The 18,724-nt window shown below is 38.7% G+C and overlaps 1 protein-coding gene across 4 annotated transcripts; it reads right to left on the reverse strand.

Annotated features, from left to right (window-relative positions):
• Positions 1 to 1,964: 1,964 nt before the first annotated feature.
• Positions 1,965 to 18,648, reverse strand: LOC309797322 (uncharacterized protein). Of its 4 annotated transcripts, XR_014292586.1 has the most exons (7): positions 18,276 to 18,648; positions 17,924 to 18,142; positions 16,510 to 16,590; positions 9,538 to 9,612; positions 6,824 to 6,920; positions 2,594 to 2,679; positions 1,965 to 2,271 (listed from the first exon to the last, which is right to left on the reverse strand). XR_014292586.1 is itself a non-coding variant. In XM_082645922.1 (3 exons), exons 1-3 carry the CDS (start codon positions 18,517 to 18,519, stop codon positions 16,559 to 16,561), a joined length of 495 nt encoding a protein of 164 aa, XP_082502048.1. In that variant the 5' UTR covers positions 18,520 to 18,648; the 3' UTR covers positions 15,853 to 16,558. The 4 variants fall into 4 exon arrangements, 1 of the variants encoding a protein (XP_082502048.1); XR_014292585.1 differs by lacking the exon at positions 2,594 to 2,679; XR_014292584.1 differs by lacking the exons at positions 2,594 to 2,679; positions 6,824 to 6,920.
• Positions 18,649 to 18,724: the final 76 nt, after the last annotated feature.

The following is an 18,724-nucleotide window of genomic DNA, read 5'->3' on the forward strand; positions in this document are numbered from 1 at the left end:
TGACAAGCTGACAGCACTGTTAGGTGAGGACATCCTCTCTGACTCAAGTCAGCTCGGTGCTGTTGTTCTTCTTCTGGGCTTGTAACACCTTCATCAAAGATCCTCCTGCATTCTCTATAGACGTTTCTTCATCTGTCAAAAAAGAAGGGACTGTTTTTGATCATTGAAGACTGATGGGACAGCCTTTTGTCAGTCCACAGCCAAAGAAATTAGGAATCAGTCAAAGTTTGAGTGCCACTTAGGAGAAAAAGAAACCCACATTTAAGCCTATGACTGGCAACAACAAAATGTGAAAAAGATCTCTCTTGAAAAAGGGGCTATCTACTCAGAAAATTCTGTAGCGTGAAATATAGTAACTATATTCAGGATTACTCCACTGGTTCCCAGGAGCCAGTACTCAAGAAAAGCCAAGGCTGGAAGACAAATATTCCCCTAATCAGCTGGACTCTCTGCAGATCTACTGTGACTCCTCACATTCATATACCCCATCCTGTCCTGCCTCAGAGGCACAGGAGTGTGAGGCTTCCTCTCTCCACCTCTTCAGTGTGCTTGTGTTCTTGCTGCTATCACAGATCTCCACGACAACAACCGCCGCTAACAGGTCATCATCTGGACATGTCCTTCTCCAACTACCCACTGAGTCCTTTGCTTAGTCCCTGCTTCTATATATCCCAGTCCCCATAACAGAAGGCTCTATACAGAAAAAAACATTATGTCTGCCCTGGCTCTTTGCTAAAATTTGGGCAGGGATCTCGGGTATAAGTTAAGAGATTTGCCAGATTGTATGCCCATGTGGAATGTTCAACAAATCAATGGAATAACACTTGAGGCCCAAAAATGTAGATGGGAAAAAGCAACTTCTGTCAGATGGCTACTTTGCTTTCAATTCATTTTACTTCTAATATTTCTAGTTCTACTTGGGGAATCATCCAAATCTTCTGACTGTGTGAAGGTAATGTGTACCATTGTGTAGCTGGGCTTGTCTCCCAAAAGGATTAAAAGTATTTTTGGTGAGGGTCAAAGGAGGAGGGAAGGGTCATGAGAAAGGAGGAGCAGAGGCTAGCAGAGAGCCCCAAACTGGGGACAGGAGATCGGGGCACTAGGGTCATAGCACTTAACACCTCTGATCTTGTTTTTCCTCACCTGTAAAAGGAGATTAAAAATGCCTTTTCTGCCCACTTCTGGGGGAGAAGGGAGTAATATAATTAGTAAAAAAAATGTTTGGGGGAGTTCCCAGGTGGTCTAGTGGTTAGGACCCGGCACTTTCCCTGCTGTGGCCCGGGTTCAATCCCTGCTGGGGGAACTAAGATCCCACCAGCTTGGTGGCCAAAGGAAAAAAAAAACTGTGTTGAAAAATCAGCAATATTGTCTTTATATAAGTGGCAAAGTGTTATTATTTATGATGTGCTCTAGATCACTGAAAGAGACCTGTATTCAAGCTACCTGGGCATGAAAGCACATTTTGGAAGTCATCAAGTTAGTGCCCATGAATCTAATATATAGAAAAATAGTTGAAAGCCCCTGAGTGTTTTGTGGATAGAAAAACTTGCGATTCAGAGCAAGGTCAGAGCTGGACAGTCAAAGAAATAACTAGCTCCCCTATGCATTAGAAGGGCTTGGTAGCAGCTTCTGGTTATGGGACCAGAAACTCTCAGGCTCCAGAGAGGACATAAAACAGCATCACTTGTACTCTTTATAAAATTGCAGAAACAAACAAAATAAACAAAAATATATTTACACCTGTCTTATAAGACAAAGGGTACTTGAGACCTAATGTATATAAAATCAGTTTACAAACTGTGAAGTACTATGTGAATAAGTTCTCATTTTCACAGAGGGCAGCATGGGATATGTGGCCATTAATGTGAATTCCCTTCCCCCTTCCATTCCTTGCTCTTGTTCCTTTATATGTGTAGATCAGTTACATTATGAAGCTAATAATGTAACTGAGCTATTCTTAGCTTAATAATGTAACCAAGAATCTGATTTTTAGCAAGGGGGTAATTCTTAGAAATTTAGGGAGCTGGAACTCTGATTGAATGTATTAAAATAATGTAATTACATCATTAGTTTTAAAATGTATCATCCTTGATTAAAAATAAAAAAATTAAATTAAAAATTAAAAATGTATTATCCCGCAATTAAGACTCAGCACAACGTGTGACGTCCCTCAGGCGTTCACTGTCACAACGCAGCTTGACTGTCTCACAGACAACCTCAATAGTATTTTTAAATTGGCAGAGGCAGCAGGCCCTACGGCTGGGTAAGATCCTATAAATGGAAACACAGGTAATTAAATTCGTGGTAAAAGAGTTACCTGAGTAGGTAGAAGAGGTAGGCCAAGGCTACCACAGACCAGTGCAAAAAGGAGTTCTTGGGGCATATGGACTGTAGAACTGGATAGGGGCCGGTTGGCCAATTGCTGCCCTTGACTGTTGGAAATAAATATAGAGGAGGAGAGAGGTGCCCAACAGAAGGATTAGGACGGCAGTAGGTATGATATGCCTAGAAAAAAGGGAATAGGGACTAGAATTGGGTGACATTGATCTGTAGTTTAATTCAGAAGTATCTCCTTCCAACCCGAAAGCCTCACTTTGGGTTGAGAGTACACAGGAAGAAGGCAGACTTCTAAGAAGAGTATGAATAAGACCGCACATTCTGGAGTCACTTTCTCAGTTCCTATTTGTGAGGGGTAATATATTAGAAATTATTCTAGTAATAAAAAAGCATCATGTGCCTAAACAATAACAGAGATCGCATTGACCAAATCTGGACAAAAGGAACATTCCAAAGAATAACATTATCATTATAATAAGGTATAACATAGTTAATTGAAAAAAAAAGCATGTGAGTTCATAATGATACTCCAAATGAAAAGTGGGGGAGCTCTTCTTTATAGAATAATGTCAGCTAATAAATGCAAAAGGAAGGATAGAATTAGGAAAGTGTTATTTTGCAACTATCAATGTAATAATCGATTCAGACAAGGATTATCATTGATGCACAGTTGGGTGAAGAGTTGTTTGAAAGTAGGATCTTCACTGATCCCAAGGATCACCCCACATATTTTTTATCAATTGTCAAGGGGAAAAATAACTTTACAATGGAGAGATATGGAATAGACCACCTTAATCAAGTGATCAATCAAACTTAGCACTGGGCCACCTGAAGTGATGATGTATGAAGAATACATCACCTATATAGTATTCTTCCCCAAAATGTTTACTTTGAATCTAATGAGGAAACAGACAAATACAGATTGTGGGGCAATTTACAAGACAACTGGCTTAGACTCTTCAAAAAAGCCAATGTCATAAAAGACCAAAAAATATAGCAGGGAAAAATTCTAGATTAATGGAAACACAGACATGACATGCAATGCCTAATCTTTAATTGGATCCTGTATCAAAACAAAACAGACTTAAAGAATGTTATTGGCTTCTGGCCAAGATGAAGTACAAGGGCCAACTTAACCTCCCACCTGAAACAAGGAAAAAATCAGATGGAACATATGAAACAACAGTTTTCAAGAAACTGAACCTCACGCAATAAATTTCAGTGATTCCCGAGGAGATGGGAAATAAATGAAGTGATCCCCATAATTGCCCTTACTTCTCTGAGAGAGTATCCACGTCATGGTACAGGGAAGAGAAGTCCAGACAGAGACTAGTGGGCTCCCTGACAGACGAAATGGAGATAAGAGTCTGGGAAAACCAAGGTAACTAGAGTTCACAAAGCAGAGTATCAGAGAGAAAAGAAGTGCACAGACAAAGAACTCTGGAGATATGCAGAGGGATCTCTTGAGGGATCTCTTGAGAATTCAACAAAGTATTGGTCAGTACATTTGTGTGAGGAATAACTTGATGCCAGGAAAAGAACCACATGAAAGGATTAATAAGAAGAATAACTGGATATCACACAGGGTTGTAGGAATAGTACCTGTTCCTACAAGTCAGACTGGAAAACCTCATGACACTCAGAAAGGACTTGTCTCAGTAGTTGCAAATAATGAGCTCCAGACTAAAGGCTACTTGGACTCCTACCCAACGAACCTTAAAAGCTAGACCTAAAAGAATAAAACTGTTTTGAGTAACCTAATTTCACCCAAAACAAAGCCCAGGCATTTTACAGGAATATAAATATACATAGCACACAATAAACTAAAACTCACAATATCTGGGATCATATGAAAAATTGCATGCAAGCATGCAAAGAAGTAGGAAAATATGACCCATACTGAGGAGAAAAGGCAATCAATCAACAATAACCCATAATCGATACAGATGTTAGAATTGGCAGAAAAGAACTTTTAAAAAGTTATTATACATGAAGAAAAGTTATTATAACTGTATTTCATATGTTAAAACACCCAGACTAAACCCTGAAAATGTTAAGTACAGGCATGGAAAATGTAAAACAGACCTAAATTGAGCTTCTAGTGATTAAAAACAATGTCTAAATGAAAAAGATATTGCAGGAGGTTAAAGGCTAATTAGACACGGCAGAAGGTCACTGAACATTAAGGCATAGCAACAGAAACTATCCAAAATGAAACAAAAGGAGTAACAAAACAACAACAAAATGAATAGAGCCTCAGTGACTTGTGCAACAACTTCAAGTGGCCTAATACATGTGTACTTAGAGTCCATGAAGGAGAGGAGAAATATAAAAATTTGAAGAACTAATAGCCAAAATTTTTCCAAATTGGTAAACACTATAAACCCACAAAGTCAAGAAGATCAATGAACTTTAAGCAGAAGAAACATGGACAAAACTACACCAAGGCACAAAAAATAATCGAATTGCTCAAAACCAGCAATAAAGAGAAGAATTTGAAAGGAGCCAGAGGAAAAAATTATACACTACGTACAGAGGAACAAAGATAACAATGACAGCAGAATTCTTGCTTGAACAATCGTAAACGAGAACTCAGTGGAATAACATCTTTAAAGTAGGGAATTGAATTCTATCAAGCTAGAATTTTATACCCAGATCTGTCAAAACAAAAGCAAAATAAAGACTATCTCAGACATACAGAAGCTGAAAGAATTCATTACTAGTAGACTTTCACAATAAGAAATGTTAAAAGAAGTATTTTTAAGCAGAAGGAAAAGGACACCGGATTGGAATATGGATCTATATAAAAGATTAAGAATACTGGATACATACAACAATGAAGACCCAATTCAACCAAAAATAAATAAACAAATTAAGAAAAGAAGGGAAAAATCATATAATCATTGCAATAGATGCAGGAAAAGAATGAAAACATCTAACATACATTCCTGATTAAAGAAAAAAAAACAGCCCTCAGTAGACTAGGAATGGAAGGAGACTTCCTCAACTTGATAAATGACTTCTACAAAAAACCTAACATCATACTTAATGGTGAAGGACAAAGTACTTTCTCACCAGGATCAGGAACAAGGCAAGGATATCTGCTCTCATTGCTTCTATTTGACATTGCACTGAAGGTTCTAGCCAGTGCAATAGGGCAACAAAAAGAAAAGAACGGAAAGGAAGAAGTAAAACTATCTTTATTTGCAGATAACATGATTATGTAGAAAACCTGATAGAAGCTACAAAAATGCTACTGGAACTAATAAATGAGTTAATCAAGTTTGCAGGGTACAAGATCCACATACAAAAAGATGAATTTGTCTCAACAAACAATCAGAGATCAAAGTTTTAAAATGCTACTTATAAAAGTATCCAACATATAAAATACTTAGAATAAATCTGACAAAAGACTTGCACACTGAAAACTGTAAAATATTGCCGGGGGAAATTAAGAAAGACCTAACTAAATGGAGAGATATAAAGTATTCATGGATCAGAAGATTCAATATAGTTGAGACATCAATTCTCCCCAAATCGATTTATACATCAAAACCCCAGTAGGCTTTTCTATAGACGTTGACAAGCTAATTCTAAAATTCATATGGAAATAAAAGTTAGAATAACTAAAACAACTTTGAGAAAGAACAAAGTTGAAGAACTAACAGTAACTGATTTCAAGGATTATGAAGCTACACCTTCAAGACATTGTGATAGTAGTGTAAAGAGAGACAAAAAGACCAAAGGAACAGAATACAAAGTTCTGAAGTAGAGAGAGGGGGAGAACTGACTGTCAGGTTCAAAGGCATTTCAGTGGAGAAATGATAGTCTTTTCAACAAATGATGCTGGAACAACTGAATATCCAGGTGCAAAAAGGAAAAAAAAAGGAACTTCCATCTAAACCATATACAGAAATGAACTCAAATTGGTTCAAAGATCTAAATGTAAAACATAAAACTATAAAACATCTAGAACAAAACAGGTGAAAAATTTTATGACCTTGAGTTCGGCAAGATTTCTTAGATACAACACCAAAAGCATAATGCATAGAAGAAAAAAATAGATAAATTAGACACCATCGAAATTCAGAATTTCTGCCCTGCAAAAGACACTCCTGAGAGAACGAAAAGATGAGTCACAGAATGGGAGAAAACACTTAGCAACTTACCTATTGGATAAAGGACTAATTTCCAGAATATATAAAGAACTCTCAAAACTCCAGAAAAATATAGATAAACGATTCAAAGATATACAGATGGAAAATAAGCATATGAAAAGATGTTTGACATGATTAATCATTAGGGATGCTACAGTGAGATACAACTACACACCTATTAAACTATCTAAAATTAAAAATACTGAGCATAGCAAATGTTGGCCACAACGTGAAGAAAATGCAGCTCTCATACACTGCTGGTAGAGATGTAAAATGATCAAACCACTAGGGAAAATAGGTATTTCTTAAAAACTTAAACATACACTTACCAATGATGCAGCCATTCTACAGGCAGGCATTTACCCAGGAGAAATGGAAGTAAACATCCATACAAGACTTGTACACAAATATTCATAGCAACTTTATCTGTAATAGACAAAGACTCAAACAACTCAAATGTCCATCAATGGTCAATAGATAAATGGTGGTACATCCATATAAAGGAATGCTATTCAGCAATAAACAGAAATGAATTACTGATATATACAACAATATGGATGAAGATTAAAATAATCATGCTGAGTTAGAAGCCAGTTAGAAAAAAGTATACACTGTATGATTCCATTTACATAAAATTCTAGAAAATGCAAACAGAAAGCAGATCAATGGTTGCATGGCGATTGGGAAGTGCAAGGAACGATGGGAAGGAAGAATTACAAAGAGACATTAAGAAACTTTCTGAGGTGATGGACATTTTGATTTTCGTGATGTCTTCATGGTGTGAATGTATGTGTGTGTGTGAACACAGATTATTGCATGTCAATTATACCTCAAAATGCTGTTAAAAGAAATGATATTATATAAGAGAGACAATTGGGGAAATTTGAATAGCAACACTTTATTAGGTAATATTATTGTGTAGGAATTTAATTTCTTCAATACTGTGTATTAACAGTATCATCGTTACACAGGGAAACAATTTTTAATATCCAGAGAGGAGGGCATCTAGCTGACAAGAGAGGGATCGCAATTGTGGCAGATGCTGTGGGACGCTGAGGAAGATGAGGCTAGAGCAGTGCCTAGCTCAATGCGTGACGGCACGGTGAAGACAGTCATTTGTCAGGTGACCTGACAAAGACGGTTGGAACAGACTGCTAAATGCAGGGCCGTTTCCGCATACTAATCTCACGCAATCCCCTCAACTAGCCTTGGCGTAACAGAAAGTTTCTATTAGCTTGCCATATGGGAGGGGGGATGGCACAATTTAAGGTGCAGTAGGTTGTGTAATAAACTGTCACAATAGGGTCCTACAGAAATAGTTTTTTAAACTGCAAAAAATAAAGCTTGACCCTTCCCTCACAACATATATGAAAATTAACTCAAAATGAATCATAGACCTAAATGTAGATATACAACATCTGGAAGAAAACGTAGGAGAAAATCTTTGTGATTTGGGGTTAGACAGTGGGGTCTCAGAGAAAGATTTCTTAGATTAAGACACAAAAAAGCAGAAAGCATCTAAGAAAAATTGCTAAGGGACTTCCCTGGTGGTTAAGACTCCGAGTTCCCAATGCTGGGGGCCCGGGTTCGATCCCTGGTCAGGGAACTAGGTCCCACATGCATGCCTCAACTATGAGTTTGCATGCCACATCTAAGAAGCCCATGAGCCGCAAGTAAGGGGCCCATCTGCCACAACTAAGACCCAGCACAACCAAATAAATAAACTAAATAAATATGAAAAATTAAGAAAAATTGCTAAATTAGAGTTCATCAAAAATTTAACACTTCTAGTTTTCAGAGACACTTTAATATAATGAAGGTAAGTCACAATCTGGGAGAAGATATTTACTAAACACATATCTGGGAGCAAGGACTTTTTCCATTGCTTTTTTTTTTTTCTAAGTATTGTCAGTTCAGTACATATCATATTCTCTCTTTTTTTTTTTTTAGTATTTTATTTATTTATTTATTTATTTTTTATTTTTTTTTGCCTTATAACAAATTTAATCAGTTATACATATACATATGTTTCCATATCCCCTCCCTTTTGCATCTCCCTCCCACCCTCCCTCCATTGCTTTTTATATAAAGCACTCTTAAATCTCAATATAAATATCCAACTAAAAAATGGATTTGAACAGACACTTCATTTAAAAAGATATTTGCACATGAATAGACACTCAACATCATCAGCTATTACAGAAATGCAAAATGTGGCAAAAACCACGAGATTCAACTACACACCTACTAGAAAGGCTAAAATGTTTTTTAAAAAACAAATATAAGGATCAGGTGAAGATGTAGAGCATCTGCAACTCTCATAGACTGCTTGTGGGAAAGCAACATGGCACAGGCACTTTAGAAAACAGTTCAGCAGTTTCTTAAAAAGTTCAATAGGCACTTAGCATATGATGAAGCAATCCCACCCTGAGGTATTTTACCCCAAAGAAATGAAAACATATGCTCACACAAGACATATGTTCACACACACATGTGAGGGTTTTCAGAGGCTTTGTTCATAATAGCCAAAAAACTAGAAGAAACTCAAATGTTCATCAAACGATGAATGCGTAAACAAACTGTGTATCCACACAACTAGAATACTGCTCAGCGCTCAAAAGGAATGAGCTACTACTGACAGGTGCAACAAAACAGATGAATCTCCAAAGAGACTGGCTAAGTCAAAGAAGCCAAAAACAAAAAGCTACATACCACATGATTTCATTTATCAAATATTCTGGAAAAGGCAACATTATACGGACAAAAATCAGATTGGTGGTTGCCAGGGGCTGGTAGTGACAGGAGGATGGATTGACTACAGAGGGACATGGAGGGTCTTTTGGGAGTGCAGAAGTTTTCTTTACCTCAAATGTGGTGGTGGCTACAGAACTATACGTTTGTCAAAACACATCACACTGTATATTTGAAAAGAGTGAATTTTGTTAAATGAAAATTATACATAAATAAACCTGACTTAAGAAAATAATCAAACAAACCTAAAAATACATTTGAGTGAAAATCAATGTAAGAAAAATCAACTTACAGTGTTTCCAATTCAAGGGTCATCATGAGGATGCTTTCAATTGCTGTAAGTGACACTTGTGCTGTTCCCATGTCTCTGAAGGAGAAGCCCAAACATGCATGATATAAAACCCAAAGACAAAATTTCTAAACTGAAAAAGATACGTAACATGGGATTACTTCCACTTTGGCTTCTTACTTGCCATAGATGATAATTCCAAAGAGCTCTTTTTGAAGAAATTTAAATTTGCATCATCAAATTAATGACCTTGGTGCTGAACAGTACAATCATTTTCTATTATCCTCACTTCTCATTTTCAATTGCATCTACCTCTTTTGATCACTCTTTTTAAAAAAAATAATGTACCCCTTATTCCTTTTTGCTTTCTTGGATAAATACTATTCCTATATGCATCTTCATGTTCCATATCTATATGTGTTCTTCAACACTGTTCTCATCCTCTGCTGGCTCTCTTACCCATATATATTCTTTCTTAATCCTTTTCTTTGCCAATAACTCTTATTTTCAATAACCCAGTTAAAATCTAAATTATGACTGTTTAGCCAAAGTACTCAATTTTTGACGAAAGTCAAAAGGAGCAGAAATTATCTCATGTGCCATGAAACTGTTACAATACTTACAAATAGTTTAATGCTGGCACTTTAAAAAGACAAGAACCTTCAACTGTTGGCAAAGGATTACGATTGAGAATTCTGAAAAATGGAATGGAATTAAAATTATCTGCATTTTCAATTACTTCCATGAAAGTTTATATTCATTTTTTTTTGGTATGGAACTTGAAGGTTAAAAAAAATCATTTTCTGTCTTTACCTACAAATCACCCTTAGAATCTGTAAAACACTCTTTCACTGGGAACTACCCAGGTCTCTAGATGATAAAGTGGAGAAGAGAAACAAACAAACAAACAATAAAATAGAAAAAAGTGGCTAGCAAAGAAAAAATATGCCAAAGTACTTTTCACGTTAAAAACCCTCGAAGTGACTATGCTGGTAGGAAGCCCTTGCTCTGTAAAAAAGTACTATTTCTAGTGTCCTCCATAATTCAAGGGGTTTTTCTTTCATCTCTACAAATTTTGAAAAATTTCATGATTTAAACTACCCAGCTAAAGACAAAAATAAGGCTAATTCCTTGGTTCTGGAGCCAAAGAAGAGAGAAATCCAAGAGGAACTGGTGAAAGCCATACTCCCATCACATAGTCCCGTGTGTATTCTTGTGCCATAGCCTTTGTTACTGTGTACGTAATCAACTGTTTACTTGTCACTCTCCTAGATTGTCAGCAACTTGAGAGCAGGGACCACACTTTATTGTCATTACTATTCCTCTGCCTGACATAGTGCCTAATATTTACTAGGCATTTAATAAATGTTTGCTGAATAAATAAATAACATTTTGTTTATATATCAATAAAATAAACAAATTAATTTTGGGGAACAAAATTTTATTCCAAAATGTTGGAAGAGATTTTCTTCATAGTTCTTTCTTTCCTTCTTTTTTTCCCCCTTAGTTCTTTAAAACAAATAAGGGGGAAAAACCTGAAAAGAAACAGGAAGAAAGAAAAGAATATCTGACTTTAGGTTAACTCTACTCAAGAATTATTAGTGTACTTTTGCAGAATATTATAAAGATAATTATCAAAACTAATATCTTTTGAGTTGCCATGCATATGTGATCAGCATTTAACATTTCATCCTCACAGTAACCTTATGTGACATATATATTACAGAATTGTACAAATGAGGAAACTGTGGCACAGAGAAGTTACATAACTTAAGTCATCAAGCTCGTAAGAAGCAGAGCTGGAATTTGAACTCAGTTCTGACTCTAAAGCCTGTGTTTAACCTGAATGAAAAAAAGGGGGAGGGGTTTAAAACATCTGTTACTTTGATTTTTTAAAAAAATTTTATTTATTTATTTATTTATTTATGGCTGTGTTGACTCTTCGTTTCTGTGCGAGGGCTTTCTCTAGTTGCGGCAAGTGGGGGCCCCTCCTCATCGCGGTGCACAGGCCTCTGACTATCGCTGCCTTTCTTGTTGCGGAGCACAGGCTCCAGACGTGCAGGCTCAGTAATTGTGGCTCACGGGGCTAGTTGCTCTGAGGCATGTGGGATCTTCCCAGACCAGGGCTCGAACCCGTGTCCCCTGCATTGGCAGGCAGATTCTCAACCACTGCGCCACCAGGGAAGCACCTAACCTTAATTTTGACAGCACTAAATATAGAAATATCTTTTCAAACTTCATCTACCCATCTGGGAAAGCCTCTATGAGAACTATATTTTCTCTTTTTATTTATTTATTTATTTCTCTTTTTATTTATTTTTTCCTTAATCATCTCTCGTGATAAATATTTAATTAGCCTATGGCCATTGAGACTTTATAGATTTTTTTTAAAAAATTGCAGGAAAATCAGTAAAAATGATGGAGGAAGGACATCTGAAAATTCATCCCCGCATGGAAGCAACAATAACAACAACAACAAAACTGGCAAAAATGGTCAGAATCAACGTCTTCTGAACTCTGGGAATTTAACCAACACGCTGGCAGCAAATGGGGGAGCAATTTATTCAAGGAAAACAAATTAATTTCTGTAAGAACAACGAGATCTGTGTTGCTTGAACTTGCCCTCGACCTTTGGTCTCCATGCCAGTGGTAGCCTTGAAAAACAGCCCACATCCCTGGTACCAGAACGAGCAGCATGGACTGGGAGGTCCTTCAAAGCCTCACCCCCAAAGAACTGTCATTGTTTTACATGTCTGGTGGTCCCCTGGAAGACCTCACATTTGAAAGGCTTGCCTTTGACCTGACTGAGGGCTGTCTAGTGAGAAAAGCCTCTGCTCAGGTGGCATTTCTGGAAAACATTTTCAAGCAAATATTTTAACATGGCGGTGGCATGAGGCAATGGATAACAGTTTGGGGCAAAAAACAACCCAACCGCAAAGCTTTAAAAGAAAAGCTGAGGAATGAGATGTCCACAGACACTTTGAAATGTTCCAATGTATTCCTGGGAAACTGGAAGACCACAAGACATATTCCTGGGCATCTAGGAAAATAACTGTTAGCATTAATATATGAGTTCAGCAAGGTTGTAGGATATAAGATCAACATTATTTCTCCACACCAGCAATGAGTAATAGAAAAATGGAATTTAGAAAACAATTCCATGTGTAACAGCATCAAAACAAATATAATACTTAGGGGAAAATTTTACCAAGTAAGTGCAAGATTCACACTGAAAAGTACAAAACTGTTGAAAGAAATTGAAGAAGATCTAAATAAATATAAAGACATGATGGATTCATGGACTGGAAGATAATCTTATTAAAATTTCACTACTTCCCAAATCGACCTATGGTTCCATTGCAATTCCTATCAGAATCCCAGCTGACTTCTTTCCAGAAATTGCCAAGCTGTTTCTAAAATTCCTATGGCAATTCAAGGAAACAGAATAACCAAAACAATATTGGTAAAGAACAAAGTGGGAGGACTCACACATCCTGGTTTCAAAACTCAGTTCAAAGCTACTGCAATCACAGTGTGGTACTGGAATAAGAACAGACATGTAAATCAATGGAACAGAAATGACAATGTAGAAATAAACCCTCATATTTATGGTCTATTGATTTTCAACAAGGGTGCCAAAACAATTCAATGTGGAAAGAACAGTCTTTTCAAATGATGCTGGGACATCTGTACATCCACACACAAAATAATGAAGCTGGACTCCTACACTTCACACCGTATATGAAAATTAACTCCAAATGGATCAAATATCCAAATGTCAGAGCTAAGGCTATAAAACTCTTAGAAGAAAACACAGGAGTAAATCTTTATGACCTTGCTTTAGACAACAGTTTCTTAGATATGATACCAGAAGCACAAACAACCAAAGGAAAAATAGATGAATTGGATTTTATAAAAACTAAAAAGTTTGTGCTTCAAAGGACACTATCAAGAAAGTGAATAAACATATGGAATGGGAGAAAATACTACAGGTGGGAAGAATAAGATGCAGTTGGGAGAAGAAAAGTATAGTAGTTGCTAGGTGTGACAATCTCAAAATGTTGAACTATTACAAATGAAACAGCCACCCTGAATCACCCCAAAGGGCAGACCCAAGTTATTTTTGCTTTTAGTGTTTATGCCTTTCTAAATCTGAGAAGCTGCCAGGATTCTAGTACATAGCAAAAAGTGAGGACAACACCCTCAAGTGTGTAAGCTTTTGTGTGTACATAGCTATGTAAAGGAAACCAATGCTAGCTGACTGGGGGAGCATTAGGGCGGCTCTGTGACCGCAGCTCAATTTGCCTTCATAGTGTGGCCACACCTCCCACACTGATATTCTCAACAATGGGGTAAATAATTCAATAGGGATAAGGCTTTGATTTTCCTCTTATTCTCTCTTCGTGCTTATGTTCTTGGTACAATATTGTTGTACCACGGACAAGCCAGCATGTGAATGTGCTCTGTCTGGTTAAGTTATATAGCCTTTCTACATTGTAGAGTCCTTCAGTTTCTAAAATCATGGAGCTTGTATTGTTAGATCCAATGAAGTGACTAAAAGAATTTTTAAAAATAAGCCATCAGTCTGGACCTGCATAGGTGAATGAAGGGGAAACACTTTACAGTCAGAAAAAAAAAGCATACTTAACATTTAGGATTATCAACCACTGCCGGTTTTCCATAGGATATTTCATTCCTGATTTTATCTGAAAGAGATATGATTACTACCACCATTCAAAAAGTGGTAATTTATTAATTAATAAGCTCTTGGCTCATCTTTGAGGTAGATTTCGGATTTAAAATAGACTACCACACTGCTAACTACTTCACCTGATATTTCTCAATAACACAGAGGCTTCATTCAAGAAACCTACTGACTTATAATTACCTGACACCTGGTGATGAATCAAGGTTTTGTGGGGCCTGAACCTCATCTACTTTGGGAAATCCTATCTAATAAAAACATGCAAAGTCATAAATAGAAAAATCGCTAGGACCCCTCTCAAGACCTTGGAAGGGACCTATCTATGCAAGTGAGGAGCCCTGAAGCCTAAGGTTCATTGAATTCATGATAAATCCACCTCAGCTGGGGCCCTTTTCCAAACTTATTTAATGCAAGCAACTTATAAACACCCCAGTAATATGTCATTATAGGTAGTAAAATGATTTAACTCGAGGGTGGCATCTTCCCTTGGTGGCTTGCCTTTGGTAAGAGATGCAATAAAGTTTATATCTCACCATGGCAAATGTTTCCTGAAGCAAATTAGCTTTGTCTATTAGAAAGACTTAGTCCAAAACAAAGACTTACTATACTGTGACAATCTTTTGAAAGTAACTGTGAATGAGTTTTTGGAGTACAGTACTAATTTATTTACAACACCAGATAGTTCTGATTCTTTCACTACCTTTTTCTGTCATTTAAGAGGAGCACAAATTCCAAAGGAACAAGTTGGTGCCTCTTCCATTACAAATCTTTTCTAACCTACCACCCATTTTCTACTTCATCACCCCCTCCCTCACCTTGTTACCCTGCTGCATAGATGCTAGAATGGCTCTCATATATGTTTTCCCATCGACATCCATATTTCTCCTTCCAGTATGAAAGTTTCTTGGGGACAAAGTCCCTGCCCTATGAGTCTTTGTATCCCCAGCACTTAGTACAGTGCTGACAGACAGTGGGCATGGCACTCAGTGAAAGTTTTGGAATGAATTCATTAATTTTTAAACTGTGATTTATTTATTTCCACAATGTATCTTCCTGTGTTGCCTACATAACTACAGTGAAACTCTAATTCTTATAAGGAACTCTTAGTGTTATAGGATGTTTAGGAAAGGTGGTGAGTTTAAGACGTTGTACTGACGCTACTAAAACCTCCTGCTGAAGGGACCTCACGAGCCTGCTCTCCGGTGTGCTAACAAAAGAAAAACCGACCCTTGGTGCTCTCTCCCCAAGGTTGTTAGTTTGCATCAGCAAACTAACAAGGGAAAGGAAGGAGGCTGCTAAAGATAGGCATCTGCAGGAATTGTTAATCCAGCTCCAGACACAGCCTCAATGCCTTCATTAACCCAAAATGTGTGAACTGTGTGAAACTGGATTTCTGAACCACAAGACAGGTAAGAGAGTCTTTTCCAAAGCCAGGTGTAGAAGAGCTCTTTACCTTGAGTCTAAAATCGCCTTCAGGCCATTGAACGTACCCACTATCATTTCCTTGTGTCATGAGAAATCAGAGAAGTTTCGAGCTGAAGGGGTGTAAAACCCACACTTCTTATTGAAGAGTAGTCAGCAAAGAAAATATATTGAATTAGGCCACAGCAAAGTATTTTCTTTATATTTTTCACACTACAGCTGAACACAAACAACATCTTTTTCCATACCTCAAAGGTTCCTATTGGCCACAGATAATTCACTTCAGCAATATATGCTTTTTTGAAAAATAATGTTCTGGGTGGCTGGGGAGAGCCCAGTGGTGGGTGTTCAGGAATTCTTTCTGCTTTACCATTTAAAAGAGCTAATAATGGTTGGGGAAGCACCCACACTTTTGCTCCCTGAAGCATACCCTGCTAAACTTAGTTCTCTGCAGCTCTGTGTTGCATACATTTTAAGCAGTTAGGAACTTTGCACATGAGCAGGAATCAAAGTGAAATTCAAAAGTGGAACTTCCTGGACCATTCGCATATTGGAGAGGCATCCGTGGGATTCCATGACAATGCTAATCTGAGTGTTTTTGTTTGGTGCCTTTTATTGACCGTGCCAAAGATCAGTACTATGGAAAGCAGAGCCTTTCATATATGTGAGTTAAACAAGTCTCTTGGCCTCTTTGTACCTTAGTTTCCTCATTTGAAAAAAAAATAAATGGCTCTCAAGACATACTTTCCAGAATTCATACTCGGCTTACTTACACCCAGCTAACCAATAACTGCATGATTGTTTTTACACACAGTTGTTTACATGTATTCATCTTCTATTTCACTTACAACTTGTGTAAAAACTGCATTCCATGCCAGGCCTGAAACGTTCCAAAGCTCAGTTCTGGGAGTAAATTGCAACCAAGATTTCTACAAAAAAAGACACGAGCAAAAGAATTAGAAAGATAGATATTCTTTCAGAACATTTATCCTTTGGCAATAATCCTAATTTATGTATGATGAAACATAACATCACTACTCCCTCCATACACTAAAGAAATCTCACTGTGGGAGATATTATGATTTATACTTTCATGATTATATATGTGGTGCATCAGATACAAAATACTAAATGCTCATTAAATACTTGTGTTAAGTCATCTTTATTTCTCTAGCTAGGCAGCACTATTGACACTTTGGGCTGGATAATTGTTTGCTGTGGGAGGCTCTCCTGTACACTGTTGGATGTTTAGTAGCATCTCTGGTCTCTGTCCACTAGATGCCAGTAGCATATACAGTCCTGACAAGCAAAACTGTCTCCAGACACTACCAAATGTCACCTGTGTGCAAAATCACCCTGGTTGAGAACCACTGCTCTTGATACTGGGTGATGTTGGATGCTCAGCATGATCCTGCTCTGTGCTGGAACTGTCACCTCGGGATACAATGGAGACTGAGCTACAACTTCCTTAAGGAGCTCTGGAGGCTGAGATGGGGTCTTCTGCTGGACTGGAGAACGTTCAACCTCTTTAGTGACCTGTGGATTTATGGGAAGTGCCAGAGCCAGAGATTTAACAGTGACATTGTACAAGTGTGACTGCTGAGCTTCATTTACCCCATGATGAACACATGGTCAAACTACAACCTCCTTAAGTGTCTCCAAAGGCCGGGCGAGGGCCTCCTGAGGACTTGAAGTTTCTAGTTCCTCAGGGGCCTCTGAAGGCTGAGATGGAGCCTCCTGCGGAAGTGGAGGTGGTTCTACCTCTTCAGTGGGCTCTGCATGCTGAGCCTGGGCCTCTGCCTGGGGTGAAAAAGATTCAACGTCCTCAGGGGTCTGTGGATGCTGAGCAGGGGCCTCTTGATGAGGTAAAGATTCAGCCTCCTCAGTGAGCTCTGGATGACGAGTTTGGGCCTCCTGCTGGGATGCAGAAATTTCAGCTTCGTCAGGGGGCTCTGGAGGTTCATCTGGGCTCCCCAGAAAATCCCTAGGTATGCTCTCCTCAGGATAAAAGGCATCCTTACTGGGATGTAAATAATCACCCTGCAACTGTTGTTCTAGATCCTGAGTGTTTTTTTTCAAATTGGCCTATAGTTCCAACAACAACTTTGGCAAGCCGTCGATGCTGAACTAGATCTTTCTTCAGGTTTGGGGGTGAAACAATAAAGCTCATTGGTTTTGAGCTCTTACTACCTAGAGGTGGAACAAGTATTTCAAATGATTAGTGACCTTCAGTCTGATCTAGACCTATGTGTTTAGTCTTACTTTTGTGTCGAGGAGGCAGAACCAAGGGCTGATTCTGATCCCACTCTAGCACTGGAACCGCCTCTGGGAGCTTTTGATGTTGCATTTGCTCGTTATTCAGATACTGATGTGGAACAGCAAACTGATCTGGCCCTGTAGGGAGCTCTCCAACGGAATCCGTGTCCGGGTATGGAGCCTCAGTCTCAGTCAACTCCTGATGAGGTGGGGCCAACATCTGGACTGGAGACGAGGACGTCAAGTAATTAAAGCCCCCGGCTTCTGCCAGGGGTGTAAGGGCATGGGGCAATTTGGGAGGGCTGTCTCAGGCATATGAAGACCAAGTCTCGGTGAGCCACGGGGGGTAGGGGGTCACCTGGACGGGGCCCAGGGCCCACTCCAGAGGCTGAACTGCCTGGACTAGAAGCCACAGTCGTTGCCATGTGAGGAGGAGCCGTGGGGCGCAGCAGGGACACAGAGGCACAGCCAGGACATAACATGCGGCCGCTCCCAGGCACAGCGACCCAGGCCAGTGAGGAGCCAGAGCCACATCCTCCTTCAGAGCCGAACTGAACCGTTATGCCAGCGCTGCAACGCGAGGGCTCACCGTTAGCAACCATTAGCAACCGCGTGTCCCTCCCCCACCTAATGTCCCACCCGTTATTTATGACATCTGTAGTTACTCCACCTTTATTAGGCTCCTGCGGAGATCCAATGCACACCACCAGAGTGAGCCTTTTTCCCAGAGTCCCCAGGGCACAAGCCACCCTTCCCCTTGCAAAGGTGACAATTACCTCCTTCCGGGCCCCCTTCCCAACCCCGCCC

The sequence above is a fragment of the Mesoplodon mirus genome (assembly GCF_964341445.2).
Source record: "Mesoplodon mirus genome assembly, contig: HAP1_SCAFFOLD_212, whole genome shotgun sequence".
Taxonomy (NCBI): domain Eukaryota; kingdom Metazoa; phylum Chordata; class Mammalia; order Artiodactyla; family Ziphiidae; genus Mesoplodon; species Mesoplodon mirus.